The following is an 18,431-nucleotide window of genomic DNA, read 5'->3' on the forward strand; positions in this document are numbered from 1 at the left end:
TCCAGGAAGGAAACCAAGAGACTCTTAATTCTGGTCCTTCAATCTCTCAAGCCCTAGGTGGTCACGCCACTGCAAAATGCAGTTGGGAACAGGCAGTTCACCCAACCCTTCCAATGCCCTAGCAAAAATCCTCCAGAAAATAAGGACCCTTTTTTCAGGCATATTTTGATTCTAGCCTCCTTGGCTTGAACATCAGAGTATTTTTCTCCTATTTTTCTTGAACTCTTGAAAAAGAAAAATTAAAATAAAGAGGAACATCTTAAAATACTCCTGTATGACAAAAGTAGAAAATCAATGTAATTTCCGTCTTAGCATCACCCACTCTCAGCTGCACCTTGCTCAGTGAAACAGCAGGGAGGTGAAAGTGTCTGAAATGGCAGGTTTTGTTATAAAAATTGATGCTTTCCGTAGCTTTAGCAAAGAATGATTAACATAGAAGCAGGTGCTGTATTTTTCAATTAATGAAGCAGTACTAAATAAAGACATTCCAGACCTACTTCCTTTTTAAGAGGGAGAATACTGCAGTTTGACTATTTCAACAGATCTTCTACAGCATTTTTGTGAAAATTATGAAGATAAAATAGCTTTTTCTCCCCATGAAAAACAATATTACACAACATAGTCACTAAAATATGAAAGACATGCAAGCAGGTATATCTTGTCTCTAGTTCATAAAAAAAGCTGTGAAGTACAAAAATAAGTGAAATTATAAGACCACAAGAATGTTCTCAAGGCTAAAAGCAGAATTCCTTCCGGTGAAGATGAGTTCATACCATCAGTTGTCAGGCAAGGACCTGTACCATGATCTGTCCAACTGAAGTTCAAGAAAAAAACAGGATCTATTCTAGCATAAGTTGAACAAAGTTCATGCCAAAATAACACAGCAGGATTAGAAACTGCCTGAGCCCCTGCTATTCAACAAAGGTCAGAATTTGAGTGCTGATTAGTTTATGCTGCTACATGGGTAACTGATGAGTGCCAGAGGATTCCAGAAAAATAACTAAAATGTTGCAAGAGCAAGGGCCAGAGCAACCTGCAGCAAAGTTGATTTTTAATTTTTTTTTCAGTGACCCTGGAATGGGGAATTTGAAATTGTTTGTCAGGTTCTGCTCAGTCTGAATGGGATTACTGAAGCTGTACCCAGAAGCCACTTATCCTGATAGTACAAGGGAATTCCTCTAAACACCTCTCCACAGGGCCTGGAATATGGCTGAACTTAAATACTGCTCTCAGTGAGAGACAAAGGACCAAATTTATGTGACTAAATGAAAGACAGAGATAATCAGCCAGGGACTCCCCAGTCAGGGGACAGCTAAAGAAATATTTTTAGTGAAATCAAAGATATGATTCCTTTCATCCTACAATTTCTGAATTTACACCCTTTTAGACACCCTAAAAGAGTCTGTTTCTCTACTGTTTATAAAGAGCCCCAGGAGAGAGAGGCTGCAGAGCCTGTGTGTGGGAGCTGGGGCCATCCACCCCAGGGGAATTCACAGTGTGGGTTCAGCAGCTGCAGAGCCAAGCAGAAAAAGGAGGCAAAGTGCTTCAAGAATCATCTTGGAAGTCACTGTCATTAAGAATGGGGTGAGTTGTGCCAGGGATGTGATGGGAGGAGTGGGATGGGGAGAGGTGGAAGATTTAACAGTAAATTTCCAACCCCTTAGCTATTTATATTGAGTCAAGCTGGTCCCCATAGAGCAAATGTAAGTCTGCTTTCAAGAGAGTTGCTAAGAGCAATTGAAATAACATCTCCATCCATTTAACATCTGCTGGAATTACTAGAATGTGGATCACCTGTCTACACGTTGAGCAGGCTGGCATAAGGAAGAAGATCTGCTTCCTTAACTGGAAACAGCAGGCTTTGTGCTACAGCTTTCTGTGACACCGAGCTGCTGGCCTCAAAATAAGACGTGAATGTCATGTCTTGCCAAAGTTCAAAGGAAGACAATTAGTCACAAGGAATCTGGGATGAGGTGAAGGATTACAGAAGAAAAGTAAAGACCAGGCCAACAGAGAGAAAGGCAATGTCATGTGCAAGAAATAAAAAAGAGATATCTGCACATTTCGTTCAGTCACCATAACCTAGGGAGAAAAATAGAGTGGATTTTACAAACAATGAACCACCAGCCTTAGAACCAATGTTTTTATGTTGACATATTTTTATATATTAATTTTCACACTGAAGGAATGTCTTTAAGACACCCCAGAACAATGCCAGTAGTGCTTTACTGTCAATGGTAGGCTGAGCCTTCAAATAAATTTTTTTAGCATAATGCAGGAAGGAAATCTGTTGTTTCCTAAAGGAGAGGAATGCAGTAGTAAAGATGAAACAATAAAAATTATTCAGAAATATTTCAGCAGAACAGGTAAGTGACCAATTTAATCTAAAATCTTATCAAAATATGAAGTGGGATTGCTTATATACTAAGTGCTAAAGTTGAGCACTTAATTAGACTGTCAAATCTGAGAGGACCAGAAGCAGATTAAACTTTGGATTCTTATACACAGTGATCAGACACTCCAGAGCAAAGGAAATATTAGATGATCATAATTAATCTAAGTTTTAATTAAAATTTAAAAGCAGACAGGTTTTGCACTGCCCACAAGGGAGAAAAAGTAGAGTTACGACAAGATGGGTTCAAGAATATTTTTCCCATTTCTGAATTGAATTTGGTATCTGCGTTTTCTAAGGTTATTCTTAGCTAAAAGAAAATTCTCTCAGTTTAAGTAACTACCACTGAGGACCACATTCCATTTTCATTCATTTACTGGTGGAATTACCTCACAGGTTAATAAGATGGGTATTAAGAAGTTTTCTGTGCTGATGAACATTTTAATTTTAAACTTAAATTTAGTGTCTTGATTTCTGAGCATTTCCTGTCCTCTGCTCAAGTCTGCAGGCAATGTCAGAGCAAAGTTCACTTTGATGCAAGAAAAGGGAGGAATAACCTAGCATTGTCTCTCCACATATATGCAAAAATGCTAATGCCCAGTCCTGCAGTTTTCAGTGAAGATTTTGACGATGTCAGAGCCATCATAACACAAAATATAAAATAATGTACTTTCCTTCCTATGTAGGGCTGATTGACTTATTTATTATGATTTAATTAGGTGGAGAGTTTAACCCTTCTTCTTATTAGAAATTGTTTGAAATTAATTTCTAACTTCTTTAAAAGTATTTACTACCCATAAATATTTTATGGAGGGTTAAGGTAAATGATTTTTAACTTAATGAATTTTTTAATCTCTATTTCTTTTTCTAGAAAAGAGCAGCCTGGCCTAAGTCACATAGAACTGACCTTACCAAATACTTTCAGTGCATGATGATACTCATTACAGTTAGGACATATAGAGAGCTTTTTCTGAAATGAGGATAAACATAATCAGTCTATCATGTTAGAAATTTTTAGGTGATGAGTGTCAAATACATTTGAAGACTCTAAATATTGACATTTAAAGAGAGATTGTCAAAACCTTTAGAACTTGCCTTTTACACTTAATTTCCAGTTCAGTTTGATCCCTTTAGATCAAATGAGAAGTCTGGAATTTGGAGAGTTATAAAGAGAAAAGGTATGTGAGTGAACAAAACAACTGACCTTTTGACCACGTAGAATTTTGAATTAGGTTTCACACTATTTTGCAGTGTTGGCTGGTATTAAATCCTCCCAACAACTTGAATGTGACTATGAGGTGGATGTTTGCTAAAACTTAAGAACTATGAAAGCAATGAAAAACTCAATGTTTAACACTATAATGAACGCCAGTATCATTATCAGAAGAGAACACAGTTCAGTTAGAATTTACCTGGAAATACTTGAAACTCATCAGCAATTAGAAAAAGCTGAGCTGGAATGCTGAAGTCTTTTCATTTTATTACTCTCTCTACTGAGGAAAGGATGAAGGGACATCTAAAGACTCAACACAGCTTTCTAGGAATGTATCAAAGAACTAGAGGATGCTCAGGCAGGAATTTTAGCTCTTCAAAAGAGACACATAAAAATAAAAGGAACAAAAAAGTTAAGTTTCTGAAACATCACAGACTCAGGAGTCTTATACTTTCTCTCCCAGTCAGAGGTTTTGCATTGTTGAGTAGCTCACAGATAAAGTAAGGAAAAGAAAATCAATTACCTTACCATGTTAAGAAATGTGAGAACACAGCATGTGAGGAAAACCTCACAAACCTCAAAGTGGGGTAAAGAACAAAATGTAGTTTAAAAGCTATATGCATGATCTATGCTCAGTCAAGAAGGAAGAACATTCAATGCCTTCCTAAAAGACTGGAAATCATTTAGCTATAAATGTAGTGCAGGTCTATGCAATGTTTAATTAGAAACCAGAAAACAACAGGAATAAAGACTAAAAATGGGGGTAAACTCCTTTTTAGCCATTTAAAGACTGGAGAAGATGTAAAAGAAAAACTGAGCAATGGAATACCGGAGGGATACTACGATTTCATTATCATGAACTGCTTTGTCTATCCATGTATAGGCAAAACAAAACACAAAGGGAAGCTTAAAATGTAGTGAGTATATGCTAAGAATCAGCATGAAGAAAAGCAAAAGTAGAATGTAAAAAGAAATTTAACCTTACTCAGCCTTTTCAGGAAACTGCTACGCACTCTGCCACAGCCATGAGGTAAAGAAAGAAAACACCTTAAGTGGAAAATAAAAAGCCATCAACAAATTTTATCTGTATATATATATATTTACTTTTTCTACAGAGAAGGGAAAAAGAACTTTTGTGGGAATTCACACTTGTTACTAAAACAAAGTAAAGCTTCAAGCTTATCATGACTGTGTGAGGGACAAAATCTACCCACTGAGGTTTTGTATTAATAAATTAAATAATGATTTTGAGAAAAAAGCCTAAAAGTTTCAGAATTTAGAGTACCTATTAAAAAACTAAAACAATATGTCAAACACTGGGCATCACTAAGAGTTGATATCTTAAAAGAACATGAGGCCATGTAGAGAGAGATCAGAACTGTCAATAAGGATATGCAATGAATATAGAAATAGAAAAGGAAAATATTCCCTGGTAAAAAACAAGTCAAGAAGAAAGCACTGGTAGTGCAATGATAAAAAAAAAATAGGCTTATGTTGAATATGGAAATAGGCTATAATTACAGATTAATGGTACAAAATGGCATAATTAGTCTGGATATGCTATATTGTTATTCACAGTTTCCAAAAGTGGTGTTATTAGAGAATATAGCAGCTAAAGAAGTAATCTCATGCTTGAATTGAGACTTTCTGACATTCCAAGTGTGGGAACAACTGATAATGAACTGCAATTTGATTGATGCATTTCCAAGTGTGTTTTTAAAACAAATATTATGCACCTATTTCACTTCATGCCTGGTGTTTGCCCAGCCCAGTGGTCCTGTGGAAAGGGTTAATTCTTTGAAATTACCTAAGAGGGTAAGAACGAAGTTCAGAGCTGCCTGTGTCATCATTAACAGGGGAGCACATTCATGAACATCCCTAATACAAAGACTTTCAGCAGTCGAGCTGCTGCTCAATCCAATGCTGAGAACTAAGCAGAGGATGCCTGTTGAGCTCAGGGAAATCCAGAAGGAAAAAGAAGGGGCATCTGCAGTTTCTTCCACAGAAGGAAGAAACAAAGACAGTCCTCAGTTTCCAAAGGTCAGAAAGAGAACAAATTACAGAAGAGCCAGCACTGACATGGAAAAGACAAAACATGAATGCAAAGGTTAAAATCCACAAGGCGCCACACAGATCCTCTAAACAAAGTAAGCAAGGCAGGAATTGATCAGCAGCCTTAGGTATTTGCAGTATATTATCACTGATTTCTAATTTCCTTTGGAAGAAGAGCTGCAAAGTTCCAAAACTTCAGATGATGCAAAATCAAAAAGCTGTACACATTGCAAAAAGCTTTCCTCTGTACTTTTTCATATCTTTCCCAGGATAGACAGAATTTCACTCCCATAATAATTTTTGTAATTCCAATGCATTCGTCATAAATACCAATTCCCTGAAAAAACATTGGTATCAGACAAGTCAGTGCCATGTCAGATTATGTCTGGTACACAGAGCAGCCATACAAAGAACCAAACAGCAAAAAAAAGTAGAATCTGTATTTTTTGGTGCTGTGTGTAACACATGGGTGTTCCAAACTGCATCTGCTGCTCTATAAATAAATCATTTTGCTTTGTCTGAAACTCATTCTTTTCTGAACTTCCATTTATGTCTTTGAAGACCAAAAAATGTCAGTGGTGCTTCAGAAAAGGAAAAGAAGGCAGGAATTTTTTGCAACCTTTTCAGCACGTTTTTTTCCATTGAGGCAAAACATTAAGGCAGCGTGACAGTGATACCGGAGAAAGTAAATATGTCCAGTCCCAGCTGAGTTCCTCTCGTGCTGCTCATCATGGGACTTATGCTTCAATTCCTGGCTTCAGCAGCCATCTAGGAGAAGAATTTGCTCCGTAGACAGATGTCTGGAGGAGGCTGATGCCCAGGAAATTAGATGTAAGCACACTACTCTCTGCCAAAGAAGAGTTTGCCTTCATTTATATCAATATTTCAGTTTAAAGAAAAACCTGCTTTCTCCTATCTCTCAGGGTTTCAGCTTTCTGTATTCCTCCATAATGATGTGATAATCACCTCACAAATATGTGCAAGAACTGCATTATTCCTTTTAAGTTTATTTCAAAACTGAGCTTATAAAGGCTTACTTTCAACTCTTACCTTTCTTGGAGTAAAAAAATTATACTTTTTCTTGAAAAATAGTCCTGACTGAAAGAAATATTTAGCAACCCTTTTGTAATTCACAAGCTATATGTGACAAGTCACATTCATTTCAATTTTCAAGTTAACTGATTGTAAATCATTTCAGTTTTTTAAACCAGTTTGCTGTAATAGTATAAAATTATTTCTAGCAAAGTTATATTAATCACTTTACACTTAACTGGTTAGAATTAATTTAAGACAGATGACAATTTTTTTCCTCCTGTCAAGTGATTCCTGGGTTGCAAAGAAAGCAAATAAGAGAGAAAAAGTACTATTTTTTTCAAGTAGTCTGTAAATATGTTGACTATTTCCACAGCCCATGAATCTCTCCAGAATTTCATGCTGACTTAAGTTACATGAATTTAAAAGCACATCCTACTCTTTTTGTTTCTCTTAATATTACTGTTGATATCTGAATATCTTAAGCAGGACTTTCTTCATAACAGAGTAAAATAAATTGCTTTCTTTGAAACTATAGTTTTGAACAAGGTGTTATTGCAAAAATTAAGTAGCAGCAAGCATGCTGAGGAATTATTTAGGAATGACTCGAGCTCACATAAAAATAATTTAAAAAATATATAACTGATCTGTTTTTCAGTCACTCTGAACATTTCTTGAAGAAAAGTGAAAATAGAGGTGATTCAGTTACATTTTGAGTGAAACAGAAAACAGAAGCTGAAATACTGATTATTAGTCTAACATAACTGTGTATTTGTTTCTGATACACAGCAACCTGTCAAGCTGTGCTAGAAGCAGTGTCCACAGAGGATGGAGCAAACACAAAAACACAACTTCCAGCTCAGGAGAACCACATGACACCAAGGACATAGTGCTGAGAAAGTCTGAACGCTGCAAAATACCTCTCTGGGATTGGACTCTTAATACATTCTTTTCCCCAAACACACAGTGCCCTCTGTCAGAGGCACAATCCCAAGTCAGATGGGCATTTGTTGTGACCCTGAGCAAATCCTCTTGTCCTGATGTTTTTAAGGAAGTGTGTCCTTCAGCCTCCACCTCTGAGCTCCTCCATCAGGGAATGCTCATTGCTGTGGCAGCTTCCCGTTCACTGAGTTAGTACCACATTACCATGGCACTATTTCTAAACACTGGTACGATCTCTAATCTCATGAAAAACACATAAATGACTCTTGGAGCATGCAAGTTGAAAAATACTACTGTTCTTATTTATTATTGCTTATGGTGGTATTTTCAGTACTATTTATGCTTCATGCTTGGCTCTCCTATCTCATCTTTCATGGCTCTGATTTACAGGTCAATAATCAATGTGGAACTGTTTCCACAACCTTGGTAAGAACCTTATTCTAGTGAATACTTTGCCTTTAAAATATAAATGTGACTACTGTAGGGACAAGAAGAAAACAAACAAAAAAAAATAATCTATAAATGTAGTGCACTAAAATAAAAAAAAAAAAAATAGGAAGTATTTTCTGCATTTTAGCTCAAACCAGGAAAAGCACACGTTTTATCATTCTTGTATACTCCAAAAAGTATCTTCTTCCAAGCTGGACAAGAGGATGCAGAAGACCAACCACAGGGATAAGTATCTCCCTTTCCTTCAGGCACTACTCATTTACCCCTCTATGCTGCTACTTCCTTCACTTCCCTTTTCAAATGATTCAGGCCCATCTACAGGGCATCCTTTGGACTGTCCTGTTTATCATACAATGAAAAATGCTTCAATTGCTCATAAATTATTATGAATCATAATACAAAATACCATCAGCTTCAGAAAGTGGTTCGGCATGTTTCAGCAACAGTGAGAAGGGTTTTTCCCATATAGAGAGTCCCATTTATAAACACTGAACCTTCAGAAAATCTTCATGAGGATTTGACTGACTCAAGGGCAGTGTGAGTGAAAATGACAAGAGCAAGGGTATTTGAATGCTAACAGATCATTTCTTTGTAGGGAACTATCTAATATTCCAAAGCATTCATTTCTATCATCAATCTACCCAGTAGATAGTATAGACAAAGATAGACTCAATGTGTAAAGAAGACATAAAAACTGTATCATTATGAAATCTCAATTCAATTTTAGTCAAAGTCCTTTATTAAACAGATTATCATCAGGTGTGTCACTCATCTAAGCCTCTGTCTTATTCTTCCCCATTGTAGTAAACATTTCGAGTTGGCAGAGTCACAAATTCTATTTGCTATTCACATCACATTGTCCTTTGCTTTACACATCTCACCACACACTCTTCCATTTGGGCCATGATTCAAACATAGGCACCACTTACTTACAAGCAATCAGCAAAGAGGAATGAAAAAGAATGTACTTTTTACAAGGTTTTCTATTGATTTTTATTTTCTTTTAAAATCATATGGAAATAGATGTCAACAGACTATTGTCAAGGTTGGGGAGGGAAAGGAAGATCTCAGCAATTCTGTAAGAATAAATCAGGATGGAAACTAAATAGAAAAACCAAGTCACATTAGAAAATTAAATAAATAAGAACCTAGAAAACCACTCAAGTTAATTACCCTCAGAATATCTCATCCTTAACTGTATATACATCTAATAAAAATAAAGTGTTCAACACAGGCATTACTAAAATTTTTAGTAATCATGAGACCTACTGTAGTCTTTTAATGGAACACTGTCCTGCTGATTACAGAAAGTAGAGAATAGATGCTGTCCCCTATCCTTTCCAGGGAAGGTGGGCACAACCAAGTTGAGCTAGATGCAAGTCTTTTGGAGATGACACTAATGGGCTATCACACAAATAAAGGAAATAAGACCTCTGAAAAAATTAAGCCCTTACTGGTGGTTGCCTGAAATATTTGTGCGGTCTTGGCAATGTTTTGTCTACTTCTACTGCAGAAATGGTTATCCCATTTTGCACACCATGTGCAGGAGAACAGCATTAACTGTGTGAGTGACCATCACAGCCAGAAAACATGACCTGAGGCTGGATGTTTTACATCTGATGGCACCAGTAAGCAGCAGAGTGTTGTCTGAGCAACCTTACGTCAGTAATCCATCAATCTGATAGCACTGATTCTACTTCTTCCATATTTTTGTCCCCACTAAACAAAATTTGCAAGATACTAAGAGTAAAAAAAAAAAGTGATTTTATCACATCAATGATTTGAGAAAGAGCATTCCAGCATTCTCTTACGTTTCATAGATATATTTAAGATTCCCTTCACTGGGATACCGAGATGACAAAAACACCTTGCAGAAGTTTTGCATCAGTTTGAATACAGATACTTGTGTATGCACCTCTCAATGATAAAGGTAAAGCAGATAGAAGTCCTTTATTTCCACCATGGTTTCAATCTGTGTTTTCCTTGCCATTTTCTTGCTATAAAAAGGTATGAGACAAAGCAAATTTCAGCGTTCAAGTTTCCTTAAAAGCATACTATGATTTCCGGCAACAAAAAAAGTGAAATTCAGGGAGGTGGGTTGTGGATAACAAGGGTCCTAGGAAGGGTTGTTTTATTGATCAGAGGAGCACTTAGAAGGGGAGGCCACATCAATTCCATTCCATTCCATTCCTTACCAAAATGTTATGGTAAGCAGGGAGATGGAGGCAGGTGAGCATCCTTTGAGATGGCTTGGGGTATCCCATCCCTTTCTGAATGTTGTCTTCACAAGGACATCAGTCTCCTGCAGGTCTTTATTTCTAACATCCTCACAGGAGAAGCTTTACATAGGACACCTGGCACACATTCAGGCAATGTAAATAACTGCTGCCTGTCCATGTGTGCGTGATCACTTCAGGTATTAATTTAGGTGACTTAATGAGAAGAATGTGTCCTCTCCTCCTTCTTCACTATATTCAAACAGAACCCACACACAAGTTTTTTCACTCATACAGAGCCTGGAGAACAGAGTATTTTTATCACTTTGCTTGCATTATTTAGCCTTTAGAAAATGACAAGTGAAGGAGCCACAAGTACTATTCACATGTAACTGTTAATCAGGCAGGAGCTACTACAATCAAATGTTGCTGAGTTTGGCTCATTTGGATGGGCTGCTGGACAGCAAATAAATCCCTGGAAAATTTTTAAATGCTCTAAATGAGTGCTGTCCAAACTACAAGTCCAGTCTCTAAGCAGAGTCCCAAACTTCTGTGAAACAATTTTTTCTCACAATTGAATTAGCATCATGCTAATACAATATTACTACTTTGTCATTGAGATTGTGACTGGAAAATATTTAGATACAAACATCCATACAGATGATGCAAGTGCAGAGTTAAACATTCCAACAATATTCTTGGAACAATTTGGATTACAAAAACATCTTGGTCCAGTGATTGTCTACAAGAGATATTTATTTCCTGTATTAGTATCTGAAAGGTTTGTTCACCTTACTGGCTTTCACTTTATTCAAGTTTTGATTTGTTAGTTCAAGTTATGCCATTCAAAAGCTAGAAAATCCTTTCTGGCTTTGCAAAGAGCAGAGAGATTAACATTGGAAAGGTGAACAAAAATTAAAAGAAACAGACCAGCTGCAGCTGGTAATGAAATCAGAGCAGTTTTATTTATCTGAATTCATTAGAAAGTTCAGAACTGTTTCCAGCTAACTGGAAGTTTTGTGTTTTCTGCCCATGCACCCTAAAATATGCTGTGGTGCAAAAGGCAAACTCTTTTTCTTTCCTGCTGATTTATTTATGTGACACCAGGATTCATAGACACTAACATTTTCTAGTACAGTGTCAGTCACAGACATGTGCTACACAGGGAGGGAACACCTCTCTTGGAGCTGCATCCCCAGGTCCTTCTGGCAGATTCAGTGAATCCAAAGGCTTTTTACTTTTCTAAAGTCTGCACCAGCAAGGCTGAATCACAAATGTGTTCAAAAACTTCTGGAGACATCACCTCAGAGGGAATGCAAATAATTGTAACGCCCAGTGCATCTAACCCCACCCTAGAGTTTTGACTGTACCTCTGTGTGAGAGCTGCTCCAGGACGATCCTCAGGTGCTGCAGAACAGGGGCTGAAATGTCATATTTATAGATGTCTACTACTGGCACTCTCTGACATCTCCCAAATATTCCATCTGCAGGAAAGAGAAAAAGAGAAAAGGAAAAATACACATTTCGTTTTCTGAGAGGAAGAATGGCGTGATGAGATGCGCATTTCCAATGTATCCTAATTATATACTGAAGGAACCTTTCAAAAGACACTTTAAAAAGTTATCAAAGGACCACTGAAGTCATGAAATAGAATATTTTCTATCAAAATAAATAAATACGGGAAAGAATATTAGTTGGAGGAATATCCTATTGTATGAGATAGGCATACAGTTTATTTTATAAAGTATTTTCAGACTTCTGCTTCCCAAATCTTTAGACGTAAGACTTCTTTACTGAAAATTCATTGAGAGAAAACCTTAACGTCCAATGCCTACTATGTTGTGGATTAAAAGTGCAGCATCCAGAAATATAAATATTAATTTGCAGAAACTATGTGGATTTGCTGAAACATTTTTAATGCAGGAGCTGTGTGTTAGGCATTGGTAAATGAGAACTGAATCCATAATGGCTAGTAAAGGCTCATTTCAAGAAGTACTCTCTAATGAATGCAATAAAAGAAAGCTCCTCACAGAACAATGAGATATTAATGTGGCCTAATTTATTTAACTCCATTCCATTTGTCTGAAATGACAGACTCTTCTCATCAATGTCTTTTCAAATCACACCTTCTAATTAATTTAGCTTCTTATTAGTCTTTATTTAGAGAATTGTTCATTTCGAGGCAAGCTTCCTGTGTATGTGTGGGAGGAATAGGGAGTTCAAACATTCAAATTACCTTTCTCCCTTTCATACAAAAGCCTAATTCAGAGTCTAGGTGCTTCACATACAATCTGACCATCTGCAATTCTGGGTCTCGGAGAAAGAAAGTGGTTTCATTTATTGTTCAAAATAGTTCTCTTCTATATAGTGATCCAAAGGAAGCAATTTAAATGCAACAAGTTTAATTAGCAAAATATTCTGCTGCAATCCTAGTTTTAACACAGTAATTACTTCTGCTCTGATACTACATCTATGCTCCAAAAGGAGAACTACATCAGATGAGCAGAAAATAAGGGCAAGCATTAATTTGCAAATGTCCATTACTTTCTGTGCTACTTCACAGAGCTAAAAGACTACAAACGGGAACTACTGGCCCAGCTGTTCACTAAACACAAATAATGGCATAAAAGAAAATAAACCAAACCAGGATGCAGAAAAAGGGCATTATTAGCCCTCACTATTAAACACAAATACCTCATTGAAATTAGCCAACTTTTTCTTTCTTCGCCTTTCCAATCCTCCTGTCACTTACAACTGCCAAATTAAGTTAATTCAAATTAAAACCCTACATCTGAATCTAATTTTGCTATTGGAAACTAGGTTTAATTTAGAAACCACATAGACAGATATGGTTTGGTTTTCTGACATGTAATGTGAAAAGCAACCTAACAGCAGATTAAAATATTCATCTCTGTTTAAAAACCTGCTGCAGTTGAAAATAAGCAAAGTATATAAATATCAGTCAACTTGTAAATGGATGGATAACAGGAATAAGGTTTTGATTCAGAAAGGAACAGAAGAACATTTCAGTGTTTAGGAACAAGATTATTCAAAATGAAACATAACCTGAAAGAGCCAGTTCTATTTTGGAATACCACCATTACTGGCTACAAAGAATTAGGACAAAATCTATGTTTACATAAACAACTAATACTCCACACACTTTTTAGAGATAATGTACCTTAAAAATAATTCTAACCTTATTTTAGAATACACTAAAGCATACACAATCAGTAAAAATGAAATATTTTTGTGTTAAATATCACTTAAGGATATCTCTGTGGATGGAAAAGCTAATTCACTCACAAACTCTAAAAGAGACCAAACCATTTTCCTAAACTCAGAGTTTTCAGAAACCTTCAGCCTATTTCCTTTGAATAGAACAAAACCTATTTAAATTCTAAAATTGACAATTAGCACATGAGCCTGAGCTGTATTATACAATCTATCCAAAAACACTGGGACTGCATAGGGAGAAACTGCAAGTTACTTTGGCTTTTGTACTTGAAATATGGGCATAATAAGCTTTGGAGGGGCTGCAACCACAAATAGCGCTCAGCTCTGCTAAATGCAGCATGAGGAGAGTGGAGAGAGCAGAATGCCCCAAGGAGGGGTTGGCAAATACCAGCTCTAAAATACAGAGGATCTTTGTGCTGGGGATTACAGTTGGACTGGAGTCGTGCAAATAATACATTTCATAGTTCAGCTGCTTTTTCTAAAAAGTAGGAATTTTCCCAGATTTTTCTGTTTGCTTGGCGCTTTCTTCTTTTTGGTTGGGGCTGGTTTGTTTGGTTTTGGGTTTGTTTTGGCTTTTTAATTATTTTTTTTCAATTAATAAGGTTTCTGTGGCAAGATATAAGATCTAAAAAATTAAATTAAAGTTGGGCATTCCATTTTCAGGGTGCTTTTAAATAAACTTGTTTTCAATTACAGAGATTGCAGGGGGAGAAAAGGCAAGGGAGAGACATTTTACCAAGAAAAAATGTCAAAGGTGCCCCTCTTTTACTTTCAAGAAACCTAAATGGCAGATGTGGGGTCAGAAATGGCTTAGGTCCAGCACAAAGCTCATTTTTACTTAAAAAAAAAAAAAATTAATTAAATTACAGCTAATTTTAAAATGTCCAGCTTAGTCTGCCATGAACTATCCCAGTCACTGTGGTATTTACAGCAAGTAAGTACATGGTGCATCTTTCTGGATTCTAATGTGCACCCAGCTGGCCTCACAGAGTGAGAGAAATGCCCAAAGCTGGGCATACAGCACAAACAAAAAGTGGAAAAGCTCCCAGATTGGACAGTAGATGTACTGGGGCAGAGGAAGTTCCAAGAGTGAGTGATGCTTTAATAACACCATATGCTCTATGCCTATGGCTGCTGAGAGTGCTCATACTGAACTCCCATTAAAGTTGTGTCAGGAGAGGGAAAGTAACACACAAAGGACATCTGCACTTTACACAAGCCCACAATGAGAGAAGGTTGAGACTGATCAATAGGGACATACGTTTGCTATTAAGGTGTTATCATTTGCTGTAGGTAAAAAGTAGAAATTTCCATAATAATATCTTAAAAATTAGACCTGGAAAAACCCACATTAATAGCATGCTCATGCTGGCTTTTAGAGACATGCTAGATTTGTTGTCAAGAGACTAAACCAGAAGAATCATACACCAAGGTAACAGTGAAATGTTTCTTTATCCATTTGGCTCTTTTGCTGATAGGTTTAGTATTTGAGAAGAAATTCACATAAATGTTTACAAGCTTTTATTTAAAGTCTTGAATTTTGACAAATATTTATGAACTAAAGAATTAGATGCTAAGATTAAAAGACAGAAACTCAGGTGTCCAATAAGATCTCAAAGAGTGTCAGATGTCTTTTATTAAAGACAACACCCTGGAGCATAGTATATGTATTTACACTGAATATTTATCAACTTCTAGTGAAAAAATTACAACTAATAGATTAAACCATGAGCAAGTCAAAACACAAGTTCTGGAAGGCTGATTGTTGACAGAGGTTTAAAAGAAAATGGAAAACATCCATAATTATTCATTATTATTGCCCATTTGTCACGAGTTAGTGCATATTTATGACCTCCATTACCTACTGAGGAAGTACCACATTACATTAATGATTGACATCCAGGTACTGAATTATGTAAAAGGAGACCACAAAAACCTATAGTTTGAAACAGTTTTGAAGAGCTGATTGCACCAGTTTGTTCACTTTGTAAAGAAGACAGGCATCAAGTGCTTAAGAGGTACTAAAAAATCTTTGGAAAGTTACGCTGAGTGACAACCTTCACCTTGAAGGCAACACTATTTGTGGGCAGCTGATTAATGAAGTTCTTTTTGGGCAGTCTTTCTCCAAAAAAATAAAAAAAAAAAATCAAAAACAATCTGTGTATATAAAAAAGCAGCTATCCTTGGCAAGAGAAACATATCCCATCCTGGAACCACTAAGTATTGCTGATCTGGTGATGGAAACCAAGACATGGCACAGTGTTGAATAATACCAGCAAAAAAAAGAATGAGTTCCTGTTGGGTGTCTTTTGCTACTGAGCAAAGTCATGAAGACTGGTAGAGATACTGGAGTTGGTCTGCAGGCAGCTGAAAGCTTGATATATGTAAATTAAAAGATTGTGCTGTGCAGTAATTAATTATTTAGATCTGCATGCAGTGAAACTTTCACACAGCACTGACAAGTGACCTTTGCAAAGGAGCCTTCGAGGAGATGCTCTGAAGCACCTGGTTCTTCTGCTCTTCAAACTTCCTGCAGCAGCCAGAAAGGAGCAGCTCTCCCCTGTCAGTACTCACATACATGGGCCAACCAACACTTCAGCTTCCTTGCACTAATTACTAATTTACTTTAATTTGTTAGCAAATTAATGTAAAGCTTTGTATAAAACTCAAGTTTTGCCCCATACTGCAGTCATTGTGATTTTTTCCTGTGTTATGTAAAAAAGAAAGTCCACAGACCCAGTGGTGTGTCAAATGGCAACTTCTGCCACCTTGGCTCACATCATCTGTGCTCTTGCAGTTAACAAGAGAACTTACTATAATGTTTTCAATGGGCATCATTCTCCAGCAACTTAACCTTCTGTAAGAAAAAAAATCCTTTCTTCTCTCTGGGCATCACTTCACACTACTTCCCCTGGCTAGTTGTTTAAGGTGCTAAAAGGTCCAGGACTAATAAAAAGGTCATTGTTGTAACCCACAGTTAGAGCCTGAATTTCCTACTGGAGAAATTAAATCCTTTTCCAACAGGAAGCATAATATTTGCATCTCAAAAGTCTCAAGACACTGAACTTCAAGGTCACAGATGGTAAATGTTTTGGAAGTATGAAGGAGATTGTTACAGTATTTTCCTCTTCTCTCCCTGCTGTTTTCCATAGTATGAAGCTTGTTTTCAAAACTTAAAAAGAAAAAAAAATTAAACATTACTGTTCCTTGAAGAAGATGTTAAGTTGTATGTCAGGAGGCTTATTTCAAAAGATATATTCTACAAATCCACATTCAACATTTACAAGTAAGGCCTTCAGCAAACAACATATTTTTAATATTCCATCAATTAAAAAAATATTTTTTTTTCCTAATTTATATCTCTACTTCTATATTCACTTTGTAAGTAAGGTAGGGATAATACAGATAGAGCAGCAGTGGCTTCTACAGTGTCATTTCTCATACAATGTTTTGAAAACGTGAGTCCAGTGCTTCCATCAGCAAATCCTGCAGGGGCTGAACAGAAAAGCTGTTTGCAATTGGGGGGAGCTGCACTGCAGCCCTGCAGCTCCGCAGAGAGCGCCCTTCCGAGGGGCAACCTCCCCCTGCTCAACTTCTAAAACCTCTTTGGCACTTCATTTTGCTCATCTCTGTAGTCCTGGGTTGTTTTCCTCAGTGGTCCTTGGTTATCCCTGTTTCAGAGCAGTAATAGTGGCATCTAGTGGACAGGGATCAGTCCTGGAGCACACGCTGCTCTCCTGAATTCACTGCTTCCAGATCCATTTGGCTTCATCCCAACTGAGAACTCAGCAGCTCCAGCCACCCTCAACCCACACTGTCCTTCCCTATCCTAATGGAGACAGGCAGGTGGAAGACTTTAATGCAGCTATTTAAAATTAAGATATACGATTTTAAAATTAAAGGCTACAATATTTGTTTCTATAAGTAAAGCATTATAAAGGAAAGCACATTGAGACTGTTTAACAAGAGTATGTGGTGTTTGCTACTTAGTAATAATTTGCTACTGCGTGAGGCACAAAACATTATGCAATGAAAGTAAATCCACAACTTCAAGTAAAACACCACATATTTTTGTAGATCTATTTTTTAAATATAATAGAAACACAATAAAATGCAAAAAACAATGAAGTAGGACACTCTAAACATGATTTTTTTTTCATCCAACGAAAAAAAGTGCCATGCAGTGGATAACTAAGAGTCCAGTAAATCCACTCTTCCTCAGCTACTGAATAAACTGCTGCCTGGAAGGCAAAGGTAACTTTGAAAAAAATTCTGCTGCAATCCAGGTCACCTAACAGTCCTATAAAAGATCTCTAACAAGATTTCATGCCTCTTCTCACCTCTCTGGACTCAGATATTGAAGGAAATAAAAGGTGGATAGCTGGTCTATTTTGAAAAATTCCCCACACCTAAAAGCCCTGAATATTTCTCCTGATTGAGAGACTTGGGTAGGATGTTAGTGATTATGAAAGTGCTCATATTAAAAGATAAAAGCTAACATTAACAGCAGCATTAGTTAGCTGTTGTGCAAATATTGTGATAGGGCTGGGATTTGCAAAGCTCCAAATCATTCTGAGGCATGAATAGTTCCTCTGGGCATTATGGTCCCCTTGTCTCAAGGAGTAATTCTGACTGCAAGTGCTGGAGGACTCTGTGCTTCTTTAAAAAAAAAAATATATATATATATATATAACCTTCAACAGAAGAAAAATATAATTTCAGTAACTATTTCTGTGCTAACCTGCTAATTTAAGTGGTGGATTGTACAGTCCTGAAGCACTATGCACACTTAGATTTTATTTTTTTTTAAGTTACAACAGAAATACGTAAATTGTAGAGAAAGTAACTAAAAAATCCTCAGTACAGCAAAAGGAGGGAAGGAAAGGCCTGTGAAAAA

The 18,431-nt window shown here is 36.7% G+C and overlaps 1 protein-coding gene across 1 annotated transcript in view; it reads right to left on the reverse strand.

Annotated features, from left to right (window-relative positions):
- The window catches only part of PTPRN2 (protein tyrosine phosphatase receptor type N2), a 635,317-nt gene that overhangs the window by 461,781 nt on the left and 155,105 nt on the right, over positions 1 to 18,431 (reverse strand). The window contains exon 3 of the mRNA XM_058833496.1: positions 11,668 to 11,781. Coding sequence (XP_058689479.1) covers positions 11,668 to 11,781 — 114 coding nt within the window. The remainder of the gene's footprint in view (positions 1 to 11,667; positions 11,782 to 18,431) is intronic.

This window comes from Poecile atricapillus, chromosome 2, assembly GCF_030490865.1.
Source record: "Poecile atricapillus isolate bPoeAtr1 chromosome 2, bPoeAtr1.hap1, whole genome shotgun sequence".
Lineage (NCBI taxonomy): Eukaryota > Metazoa > Chordata > Aves > Passeriformes > Paridae > Poecile > Poecile atricapillus.